The sequence below is a fragment of the Watersipora subatra genome, chromosome 3 (genome assembly GCF_963576615.1).
Source record: "Watersipora subatra chromosome 3, tzWatSuba1.1, whole genome shotgun sequence".
In the NCBI taxonomy this organism is placed as follows: Eukaryota; Metazoa; Bryozoa; class Gymnolaemata; order Cheilostomatida; family Watersiporidae; genus Watersipora; species Watersipora subatra.
Genome location: NC_088710.1, coordinates 53,373,184 through 53,386,358, shown reverse-complemented (window position 1 = coordinate 53,386,358; position 13,175 = coordinate 53,373,184). Strand labels below are relative to the sequence as shown.

The following is a 13,175-nucleotide window of genomic DNA, read 5'->3' as shown; positions in this document are numbered from 1 at the left end:
GCTTTGATTTCGCACAGGGTTGTCAAAGTCTATAAATATATTAAAACTTACATTCAAATTATTTAATTATATACATATCTACACATACATACATGTATACAAGTACATGCGTATACATGATTCATATACCTATGCATACACATACTGTATACTAGCTGTTCCTCCCGGCGTTGCCCGGGTATTAAAAATCAGCTTACAAACAACGAGAAGTTATGAGAGTTGCTTACTACTTGTTATTAGCCTGGCACATTGCTAATAGAAAATGGTATTAGAAATCAGCTTATAAACAATGAGAAGTGATGAGAGTCGCGTACCACTTGCTCACTTGCTCACCTACCACTATTAGCCTGGCACATTGCCGATGGAAAATTCCAGTAAGCTAGTTAATAAGCACTAGGCTTTCAATGACATTTGCTATGACTATTTTATCATTATATATAAATTTCAAAGTTTATCGTCTATCTGTCATTTGGTCTGTTCAGTTATAGCGATTAGTATCTAGTAATGAAAATCCGTATCGCAGAAGATTTGATCTTGGAACTTCCCATTCACCAGGCATTAACCTAACCCATTAGGCTACGTGAGATGCAATGGATTCATCGGGTGATATGATTCATTATCTGTGTTAAAATATGCATAGCACTCTGCGTTCCGCGCAACATCACTACATCTCGTTCCAACGGCTCTCATTAGTAAGTTTGGCGATACAGATACTAGTTTACTCAAACAAGCCAATGACAACGGGCCAGGCAACTATATTAACAGCCACTGTTAATAAGCTGTTTGTTAATACATTTCATTTTTTCATTTTAATACTTTCATTCAAACTCTTGCAGCTATTACTGCACTTACCGTAGTTTCCTTTGCAGGCTGGATTGGAGAACTCTGGCACACAATGTGAAAAAAACAGCAGATCAGAATGAGTTAGCATGAAATATTTCAATTTTAACTATGTTGTTCCTTCTTTCATATTGTCATTGAATTCCTATTGCAGCTAATTCCCTTAGCCTTATTCTGAAACTGACAAGCACTAGTAGTAACAAGGTAGTGAGTAGAATAAGTAAGCATACCTTGAGCGATAGATCTTTTCAGCTCACAAATGAAGTCAACTTGAAAAGCCTCTTTCAATTGATTAGTTAATGCTTGCACATCATCTCCATCTGTAACAAGGCAATCGTAGCTTTATCTCTCGCAAAACTTGTTGTTCATGGCAAAACATAACACAAATGTGTACATAAAAACTTATGTAGAAGGAATACCTTTAATTTGTTGTTCTATTGAACCTTCAGGAAAAGGAAAGAAAACAACTCCAGATGGAAGGATACCTTTAAATATACATGTAGTATACAAGTGAAGCAAGACTTTGCTGATTAGCTTATTTGCAAAAAGAGCATTTAGTGGACTAAACACGGGCAACATTCTTGTTGCATAAAAACAGTGTTTTGAGCAACATAAAGGCAGGCAAGAAACCGCATGAATCATCAAATGCACTAAGCAATTATACAGAAAAACGCAAGCTAAATTGAAACAGTAGTTGTTCAGGCGTAAACTTACCATATACAACAGCTTCATTATCCATACAGCTGACACGAATATGCCTCACTTGCTCGGGATAAAGATGATGGCTGAAGCTTAAATCGTGACACCTAGTTGACTGGTTGACAAAAAACATGTAGATTGTGTGAACATGTTTTACTTTGTGTTAGTTTATGATAAGGGTGACTACTGCATACAATACCTTAGATAATATCAATGATATACAGCCCCCATACAGCCCCCAGGGGGCTGTATATCATTGATAATATTAAGGTGGCTGAGAAAAACATATTACAAACTTAGAGTATTCCTAAACTATCATAAAAGTATTTTTTTTAAAACATAGAAGGTTTACAATAGACGATAATAGATAATGCTAAGTAAATGTTAGGAGTTGTTTGATCACACCATAACAATTTGTGATAAATCACAAAACGGCCAGTAAGACACACCCTGTTCTGATATAATATCTGAACCATTTTAGCAACTCAGAAAACAACAAATATAGTATAAAATGCGAAACTTTATATTTTGGTCATTTTAGCAAATGCATGTATACAAAACATCTTCAATTTATATATTCTCCTAGTAGACCATATTTGGAGAAAACTTCAATTGGACAACTCAAGGCTGTCTCAAACACCCGTCAAATTGACAATGATAAGTTCAGAGAATGCTACCATTTGTAGTTATTTTGTTTCCAAAGAATTGATGTGTTAAAAATTATAATCAATTGAGACATGAACTTACCTGAGAAACTTGTCTGTCTGTACAAACAAACTCATTCTGTTCAAGCAGCTTGGTTACAGTCTGAACGGCTACATCTTCACTTTCTACTAAATTAGCCATGACTACCTTTCCTGTTAGTTTAGCTCGGTTAGCATATGGAGCAGAAACTTTTTAGCTCAAAAACTGCTAAAGCTCTCACTACATAGCTAAAGCATCACTCGATAGCTGAAACTATCGCGACATAGCCGAAACAAGCTATACAAAACAAATCTAACCCTGATGTTGTGCCAAGAGTTCAACAAAGCCAACAAAAAGAGTAGCCAAACCATATATTATAGAAATATTTAAAACTTTGGACATAATTTGGACATACAATTGCTAATTTTTTTCATTTTCTGCGTAAAAAATGCTATAGTTTTTTTAATTTTGTAAGAAAAGGTATGTTTATATATATTCCATAATATCATTGTATAAAAACGAATGCAAGGAAGATATTAATTGTAAGAGTGAAGGTGAAATATTAGAGGTGTTTAATTTCTAATATTGCATTTAGTATTCATATAATGGGAAACATTACAGCGATAAACTTAAAAATAATCTCAATGTTCAAGGGTTTCTTCTGTTTGGCTTGAGGCCGAGGATGTCAGAGTTCGGCCTAAAAGACTCCTTTGGTGAGGGACAGAATACTGCTGCTATAAAATGTTGTACAATCAGGGCCAGTCAGGCATGTGAACTAAAACTAGATCATACATATTTGATATTTCAATAATGCCAAACCATTCTAACGCTTGTACAGCCTTTTCAATGTGCCGGAATTCTCTGATCATCTGATATCAGTATGCATGTTCTCTAAATAAATCTCAGGCTGAATACATTTGTTATACTCATGGGATTACCGCAAGAACATTGTTGCATCTTTCACCAGGGGCTTTTTAAGGCTTACTGATGAAGTAAAAACAACAACGCAAAGAGAATTTAAAAACAAATGCAAATATGATTCAAATATAAATTTATTTAATCATACATGAATAATCTACAGAAAATTAAGAGAATGTCAAGAATCGGCTGCTCTAGAATAAAAGTGATACATAATATGTAGTCTAGTAAGAAAACGTTTCCAATGATAACCTTCCTACAAGCATGAGTCTAATATGCGTTAACTATTTACAACATACTATAGCTATTTGACTGCTTCAGTTTGTAGTCGTCTTCTCTGTTGTACCTTCTTGTATGTAAAATGATATATGCATATTAGACGCAAAGCATATTCCATGTAACAATTACAAAAACAGCACATGTCAATAAACAGTGCGATGGAGCTTTGCTGATGGCATACTGAATAACAGCAGAAGATATAGTCAATAATTCTCATGTACTGATATAACTGGTCTTTTACTAAGTACTTTTGTTCATAAGATTTCACTCCGAGAGCAACTCAATGCAACAATTGCTTCATTACCTGTCCTTTGGAGTCATCTTCTTTTTTACCGCATACAACCGATTACACGAGCACCAATATACCTCATACTCACTGCTAACCTTGACATGTGCAGATAAGTATAGATGACGCATTTTCAGTTGCTTGTCTGAGTCTGCTTATACTCCTACCATTGTTTCTATGGTTGCTTTTACTTTAAGAACATTACAGTAGCACTCGATGCCATCAACATCCATCATGCATATACGACATGTACGAATATAGAAATAAATAACCTAAAACAAGTTATCACGGTGGTGCATGTATTGAACATGCCGATAGCGCTAACCAGACAGATGAACAAGAATTAATAGCAGTGGTAATAACACCATATTATCATACACAAGCTATCTCTAAGGGATGAGAGTGTGCATTTAATGTCCATATGATGGGAAAAATTATAGTAATTAACTTTAAAACAATCTCAAAGTGTAAGGGTTTCTCCTGGGTGGTCTGAGGCCGAGTATGTGAAAGTTTGGTCCAATAGGAGGGCTTTGGTGCAGTGGCGGCAGACCCTGATTGAATGGATCATCTCTTATAGGTGATGGTAAATGTGGAACAAGTGGAGCAAAGGCTAGGAAAGAAAAATAATACAGATTCAGGAATTGTTACACAAAATTTTGCCTTGAAAAAAGTGTTGCCTCTGCCTAAATGCAAATTTTAGTTCATTTGAGTGAAGTTAAAGTTGAGAAAATAAGAAATATCAGAAATGCAGATGTTCCTCAATAACACATCAAACCAGAGCCTTAGAATCAGGCAATCCTAATCAATCGTTTATCTATTGTGTGAACAGGCAACTCTAGAATCACAGCACAAAATTGAGTGCTCGTCAATAAGAACTGTTATTGGTTAATAAGGTGTTCAATAAAACTGAACTTGCAAATAACGTCTGCATGCTGCTCTAATGAAATCTCTCGAATTTGATATTTGAACCAACTTTGAATGGTGGTAAAATAAAAAGTAATGATAGTACAGCAATAAGGAGTGATAGTACAGCAATAAGGAGTGATGATACAGTAATAAGGAGTGATAGTACAGCGATAAGGAGTGATGATACAGCGATAAGGAGTGATGATACAGCATTAAGGAGTGATGATACAGCAATAAGGAGTGATAGTACAGCAATAAGGAGTGACGGTACAGTAATAAGGAGTGATAGTACAGCAATAAGGAGTGATGGTACAGCATAAAGTAGTGATAGTACAGCAATAAGTAGTGATAGTACAGCAATAAGGAGTGATGGTACAGCAATAAGGAGTGATAGTACAGCAATAAGGAATGATAGTACAGTAATAAGGATTGATGGTACAGCAATAAGGAGTGATGGTACAGCAATAAGGAGTGATGGTACAGCAATAAGGAGTGATGATACAGCAATAAGGAGTGATAGTACAGCAATAAGGAGTGATGATACAGCAATAAGGAGTGATGGTACAGCAATAAGGAGTGATAGTACAGCAATAAGGAGTGATAGTACAGCAATAAGGAGTGATGATACAGCAATAAGAAGTGATAGTACAGCAATAAGGAGTGATAGTACAGCAATAAGGAGTGATAGTACAGCAATAAGGAGTGATAGTACAGTAATAAGGAGTGATGATACAGCAATAAGGAGTGACGGTACAGCAATAAGTAGTGATGATACAGCAATAAGGAGTGATAGTACAGCAATAAGGAGTGATGGTACAGCAAAAAGGAGTGATAGTACAGCAATAAGGAGTGATAGTACAGCAATAAGGAGTGATGGTACAGTAATAAGGAGTGATAGTACAGCAATAAGGAGTGATAGTACAGCAATAAGGAGTGATGGTACAGCAATAAGGAGTGATGGTACAGTAATAAGGAGTGATGGTACAGCAATAAGGAGTGATAGTACAGCAATAAGGAGTGATGGTACAGTAATAAGTAGTGATGGTACAGCAATAAGGAGTGATGGTACAGCAATAAGGAGTGATAGTACAGCAATAAGGAGTGATGGTACAGCAATAAGGAGTGATGGTACAGCAATAAGGAGTGATGGTACAGCAAAAAGGAGTGATAGTACAGCAATAAGGAGTGATAGTACGGCAATAAGGAGTGATGGTACAGCAATAAGGAGTGATGGTACAGCAATAAGGAGTGATGGTACAGCAAAAAGGAGTGATGATACAGCAATAAGGAGTGATAGTACAGCAATAAGGAGTGATGGTACAGTAATAAGGAGTGATGGTACAGCAATAAGGAGTGATAGTACAGCAATAAGGAGTGATAGTACAGCAATAAGTAGTGATGATACAGCAATAAGGAGTGATGATACAGTAATAAGGAGTGATAGTACAGCAATAAGGAGTGATGATACAGCAATAAGGAGTGATGGTACAGCAATAAGGAGTGATGATACAGCAATAAGGAGTGATGGTACAGCAATAAGGAGTGATGATACAGCAATAAGGAGTGATAGTACAGCAATAAGGAGTGATGATACAGCAATAAGGAGTGATAGTACAGCAATAAGGAGTGATAGTACAGCAATAAGGAGTGATAGTACAGCAAAAAGGAGTGATAGTACAGCAATAAGGAGTGATGGTACAGCAATAAGTAGTGATGGTACAGCAATAAGGAGTGATAGTACAGCAATAAGGAGTGATAGTACAGCAATAAGGAGTGATGGTACAGCAATAAGTAGTGATGGTACAGCAATAAGGAGTGATAGTACAGCAATAAGGAGTGATGGTACAGCAATAAGGAGTGATGATACAGCAATAAGGAGTGACGGTACAGCAATAAGGAGTGATGATACAGCAATAAGGAGTGATAGTACAGCAATAAGGAGTGATGATACAGCAATAAGGAGTGATAGTACGGCAATAAGGAGTGATAGTACAGCAATAAGGAGTGATGGTACAGCAATAAGTAGTGATGGTACAGCAATAAGGAGTGATAGTACAGCAATAAGGAGTGATGGTACAGCAATAAGGAGTGATGGTACAGTAATAAGGAGTGATGGTACAGCAATAAGGAGTGATGGTACAGCAATAAGGAGTGATAGTACAGCAATAAGGAGTGATAGTACAGCAATAAGGAGTGATAGTACAGCAATAAGGAGTGATAGTACAGCAATAAGTAGTGATAGTACAGCAATAAGGAGTGATGGTACAGCAATAAGGAGTGATGGTACAGCAATAAGGAGTGATAGTACAGCAATAAGGAGTGATGGTACAGCAATAAGGAGTGATGATACAGCAATAAGGAGTGATGGTACAGCAATAAGGAGTGATGGTACAGCAATAAGGAGTGATGGTACAGCAATAAGGAGTGATAGTACAGCAATAAGGAGTGATAGTACAGCGATAAGGAGTGATGATACAGCAATAAGGAGTGATAGTACGGCAATAAGGAGTGATAGTACAGCAATAAGGAGTGATGGTACAGCAATAAGTAGTGATGGTACAGCAATAAGGAGTGATGGTACAGCAATAAGGAGTGATGGTACAGCAATAAGGAGTGATGGTACAGCAATAAGGAGTGATAGTACAGCAATAAGGAGTGATGGTACAGCAATAAGGAGTGATGGTACAGCAATAAGGAGTGATAGTACAGCAATAAGGAGTGATAGTACAGCAATAAGGAGTGATAGTACAGCAATAAGGAGTGATAGTACAGCAATAAGTAGTGATAGTACAGCAATAAGGAGTGATGGTACAGCAATAAGGAGTGATGGTACAGCAATAAGGAGTGATAGTACAGCAATAAGGAGTGATGGTACAGCAATAAGGAGTGATGATACAGCAATAAGGAGTGATGGTACAGCAATAAGGAGTGATGGTACAGCAATAAGGAGTGATGGTACAGCAATAAGGAGTGATAGTACAGCAATAAGTAGTGATAGTACAGCAATAAGGAGTGATGGTACAGCAATAAGGAGTGATGGTACAGCAATAAGGAGTGATGGTACAGTAATAAGGAGTGATGGTACAGCAATAAGGAGTGATGGTACAGCAATAAGGAGTGATAGTACAGCAATAAGGAGTGATAGTACAGCAATAAGGAGTGATAGTACAGCAATAAGGAGTGATAGTACAGCAATAAGTAGTGATAGTACAGCAATAAGGAGTGATGGTACAGCAATAAGGAGTGATGGTACAGCAATAAGGAGTGATAGTACAGCAATAAGGAGTGATAGTACAGCAATAAGGAGTGATAGTACAGCAATAAGGAGTGATGGTACAGCAATAAGGAGTGATGGTACAGCAATAAGGAGTGATAGTACAGCAATAAGGAGTGATGATACAGCAATAAGGAGTGATGGTACAGCAATAAGGAGTGATGGTACAGTAATAAGGAGTGATGGTACAGCAATAAGGAGTGATGGTACAGCAATAAGGAGTGATAGTACAGCAATAAGGAGTGATAGTACAGCAATAAGGAGTGATAGTACAGCAATAAGGAGTGATAGTACAGCAATAAGTAGTGATAGTACAGCAATAAGGAGTGATGGTACAGCAATAAGGAGTGATGGTACAGCAATAAGGAGTGATGGTACAGTAATAAGGAGTGATGGTACAGCAATAAGGAGTGATAGTACAGCAATAAGGAGTGATGGTACAGCATAAAGTAGTGATGCTGTACTATTACAGCATCACTACTCTTCAAATTAATCTTCAAATAAAATACAAACAAGGTGGTGATCATGATGTGGTTCCTTTGTATTGTTCAATATATAACATTAACATAGCAGGTTACTACCATTTAATTTACTAACAAATAAACATTATGACAAGCAACACTTTTTTACCAATTAGATACAACCACAATTATTTTGCACTCAACTGTGAAGAAACAAAGTGAGTCTCTAACATAAAACTTGTTTATGCAATACAATGCATAAAGCACCGTGCCGATCTAGCTGTAAACGGCCATGACGTTGGCTGTTCGAACATGTTTCTAGGTAATAGCAACAAAAGCGATTTCAGTATTATTTAATATCTTACAGTCTATTTTTTGATCATTTTTAAAAACATTCTTAAGTAAATTATACATGTGTTTTCATTCTTCAAAAAAATTACAATCATATTTCAGATTTAGAATATTAGTAATTTGAGATTGACACTTTATTTCAAATGAAAAGCAGAAAAATGTCTTCCATACTAGGTAGCGCATTTCCGTACGTTGTTGGAAGAGTAAACAAGAAAGCGAAGTGCAATATATACCAGAAATAATTTGCCTACCACCACAGCACATCATCATTAAGATATAATTTAAACTAATTGTCATCCTACGGCGCAGAAGTCATCAACACTGTTGCAGACAATAACTATTACTGCTGTCCCCTGCGAGTGGCTATTCTCTAACGCTGGCAATATTGTACGTTGGAAGAGGGCATCTCTTTATTTGGATAATGTGAATAAACTGTGCTACTCCAACTCTAGGCTGACTTAATTGTAGAATTTCATAGACTTTTTTCATACTCATAATAATTATTACAGTGTAACTTATGTACATTGTACTTAAAAAGTACTCCTGCTAACAATTGTCTCAAATATAATTAATTTATGTTGCTGTATTATTTGTTTTTGAATATGCAAGTTTTGCTAGATTAACTCTAAGATTAATCGTAGATTAACTTGTTCAGACCAGTTATTAATCGCGATTAATTTTTATAATCGTTGTGCAGCTCAAGTTTTTTCATCTTCATAGATAGACAATCTTTTATTAAAATTAAACACGATCTATATCTACCCATTTTTATTTAGTGTGCAGTATGCAGTACAGTTTATGCCTTATGGTGTAAAATGTTAAAAAAAACTTTACCAAAGTTGTTTTCGGATAACGGATTAACTTGGAATGGATTGAAATTTACATACATTAATTCTAATAGGAAAAACTGTTTCGGATCTCAAACAAACCATCCATAAGTGATTAATGAGAACTAAACAGTGAAGCATGACTGGAGGTGAGAATGGAAGAGGCAAAATCAATGCTAAAAAACTCTTGAGCCAATCAGCACCAGGACAACAAAATGAAGGAAAGCGCTTATTGGCGATCCTCTGTAGATGAAGGAGAAACAGTCAAATTTCATTCAACAGTTGAAAAAAGACCTCAAACTATTCTTGTAAAATATTCTACTTCTGTTGCTAACATGAACCAGCTCATTGCTCGGGGCCGTATCATACAAATAGACTGTGTACCCATATTCATACCTCGGATACGAGACTGACAGTGTATCACATTGTATTATATGTATGCAAATGAAGGCCACCGACAACCCGCGAGTGATACAGTGAAGCGGCAATAGTTAAAGATGCAAAGTAGGTGGATTATGGTATCACCTCTAGAGTGCTAGCGAATTGAGTGGCACACTTGATACAAGTTTTATCATACACTTACGATCGGTATAGAAAGGTATGGGTAAAGGTTGTGGTTGTCTAATAGCAGCCATAGAGTGCAACCTCGAGTTGAGCACTCGCTCTCTGTAAAGCTGATACCAGTATTCTCCCCACATAGTGGTTGGCTCCTTCCCAGGTGCTGAAAAGGAACCTTCTATTCACATGTGAAGGGTTTGTAATTCGTGAAGGTTTCGCTTTTCATATTTATTTTTGTCATCTTTGTTTGTTTTTATGTATGTTTAAGTTTAATATGATAATTTCTATTATGGGCAAAGTAAAGAAACCTGCTGTCTCACTTGCTTTCTGCTAATAAGCTTTAGGCATGATCTGTACTCAAATACAGTCTCCAGTATATATAGAGGTGTTTTAAATTGCATAAAATATGATAGAAATGTGTCAGAAGCTCTCTTATCTGTATAATTAAGAACAGCTTTTGACAATTTTTTATCACAACTGTTCACCAGTAGCAAGCTTTAACTTATTATGCTGTAACTTATTATCAAGCTATATACTGTAATGTCGTTAACATCAAATATTCGTGGCATAAACAAATTTTCATTGTTAAATTTTTGAAAGAACATGGTCGCTGTTTACAATCCAATCACCGATTTACCAGACCAAATTATAGCGCTAATTATGGTAGATCAGCGTCTTAAAGTTGGCTTTTACAAGATCAAAACTAACAATAAAAATGATAGCATTCTTGTCTGAATATGTTAAATATAATTACTAGGCATGATGTATCAAGTCGCAAGTCCACAAAAATCTTTTTCTTCATATATTTCTGCCTTACCTCAATAAATAGAATTTACATATGAACATGTTTACCATGAAGTAGTTGTCAGTAGGCAAAGTCTAATGTCTTGACAGAAATTATCAACAAGGCGATTAAAATATGATCTTTTTCAGTAATGTACAATAATAACTTACCGCCAAACCTCTGACAGTACAACCTTTTCCAAAGCGTGTTATCCTTGGCGACCCTGGACAAGTGTTTGCATGTGGTGCCCAGTCGACAGACAGATTTGAAATCCAATTTTGCAAATATTAGCATCTGAAAAAAGGAGGTTATTTTATGTACGCAACATGCTGATTGAAAAGTAATCCAGGCTGAAGGCCATTGCATCACCAGGCTGAAAGGAGTGTAAATTCAATTATTAATAACACTTACTATTAGCTCATAGGGAACATCTAGAACTGGGGGAAGGGCCTCCATATTTAATGCTGTAACAGAATACAATATTGATTGGATCATTGAGCTACTAGCCATAAAAACAATATCACACCACAGAAATTTGCATAAACATGATAAAAGAAAAATCAGAGAGGGCGTTCCTATGGCAGTGACATAAATATTACACCTGTAACTTTATTTGAAAACAATGGTTATTTATCATTATCTACTATATAAACGGCAATCGTTGTCTGTCTGTCTGATTGATTGTCCGCCTTATAGAGCGGTCTTTCCTTTTATCGTCGTACGAATTTCGGTCGTACGAAGCGAACTGAATTAATATGTGTAGTAACGGTAAATAAATTATAGAGCGGTCTTTCTTTTTCCATTCGGTCGAACGAAGCCAACCGAATTAATATGAGTACTAATTATCGTAATTTCGTAATATGGACTATTAGCCGCTACTTTTCTCTGACGATTTGAGCCAAACGGCTTATATAAAGGTGTGGCGATTCTGTTGTTTTTCTTTCACCGCTCGGGCGCATTAACCGAAATCCCCGGTTAGCACGCTTTTTAAACGGCAAATTTTCTGCCGTGTTAAAAAGCACCTTTCCTGAGTTCTGCGACCTATACAAAGGTGTCTATACAGCTATACAAATGTACTATTCATTAAATAAAATAAATTAACGAGTAGTTATTTACATGCAATTAATATTTACTGCCAACGTGTACCGAGAAGGTCACGTAAACGTTTGTTTCTTGGAGCCACTGGAAAAACGCATTTCTCACCTACTAAATTTCCACATAAAAAAAGGTAAGTGTTTCTTATACGACGTTGTATTGTCTATGAATTGCCACATCTCCACTACTTAATAACGTTGGATTTGCCGCTGTTCGTGATAGTGGGTCATGTTCATTTCCTTCAGCAGCCGAGTTACTAATTTTTTCCAGCTACGAGTAGGCCTACTGTAACTTACTATTACAGAACTTTCACGAGTACTCCGAGGGTTGCAATACGCTATTGTGAAAAGAAAGAAAGCAGCTGCTATCGACTTACTGTCACCCTGCATCAGCCATGACCAGCTATACGTCGCCTGCTCAAAAGTAGGCACACGCCGAAAACTGTTTCTTCATACGCCCGACAAAAAAACCAAAAATGTTGTCTATCCGCAAGTGTTGCGTTGAACTAAGGGAGAGAGAGAGAAAGGGAGAGAGAGGGAGAGCGAAGAGGAGAGGGGGGGAGAGGGAGGGAGAGAAGGGGAGAGAGAGGGAGAGAAGGGAGAGAGAGGGAGAGCGAGGAGGAGAGGGAGAGAGAGAGAAAGAGGGAGAGAGAGGGGGAGAGAGAGGGAGAGAGAGGAGGAAAGAGGGAGGGAGAGAGGGAGAGAAGGAGAGAGCGAGGAGGAGAGGGGGGGGGGAGAGAGAGAGAGGGAGGGAAAGAGAGAGGGGGAAGAGGGAGGGAGAGGGGAGAGACGGAGAGAGAGGAAAGAGGGAGAGAAGGAGAGAGAGAGAAAGAGGGAGAGAGAGAGGGGGGAAGAGGGAGGGAGAGAGGGAGAGAAGAGGAGAGCGAGGAGGAGAGGGGGAGAGGGAGAGGGGGAACAGGGAGGGAGAAGAGAGGGGAGAGAGGGGGAGAGACGGAGAGAGGGGAAAGAGGGAGAGAAGGAGAGAGGGAGGGAGAGCGAGGAGGAGAGGGGGGGAGAGAGAGGGAGAGAAAGAGGGAGAGAGAGGAGAGGGGAGAGAGGGGAGAGGAGAAAGAGGGAGAGGAGAAAGAGGGGAGAGAGGGGAGAGACGGAGAGAGGAGAAAGAGGGAGAGAAGGAGAGAGAGAGGGAGAGAAAGAAGGAGAAGGAGGGAGAGAGAGAGAGGGGGGAGAGAGGGGGGAGAGAGGGAGAGACGGAG

At 37.8% G+C, this 13,175-nt stretch overlaps 1 protein-coding gene across 1 annotated transcript in view; it reads right to left on the bottom strand.

Annotated features, from left to right (window-relative positions):
• Positions 1–3,267: 3,267 nt before the first annotated feature.
• Positions 3,268–13,175, bottom strand: part of LOC137391335 (F-box only protein 7-like) — a 19,978-nt gene continuing 10,070 nt past the window's right edge. The window contains exons 7-10 of the mRNA XM_068077778.1: positions 11,279–11,331; positions 11,038–11,161; positions 10,109–10,246; positions 3,268–4,316 (exon numbers count right to left, since the gene is read on the bottom strand). Coding sequence (XP_067933879.1) covers positions 4,156–4,316; positions 10,109–10,246; positions 11,038–11,161; positions 11,279–11,331 — 476 coding nt within the window. The 3' untranslated portion in view covers positions 3,268–4,155. The remainder of the gene's footprint in view (positions 4,317–10,108; positions 10,247–11,037; positions 11,162–11,278; positions 11,332–13,175) is intronic.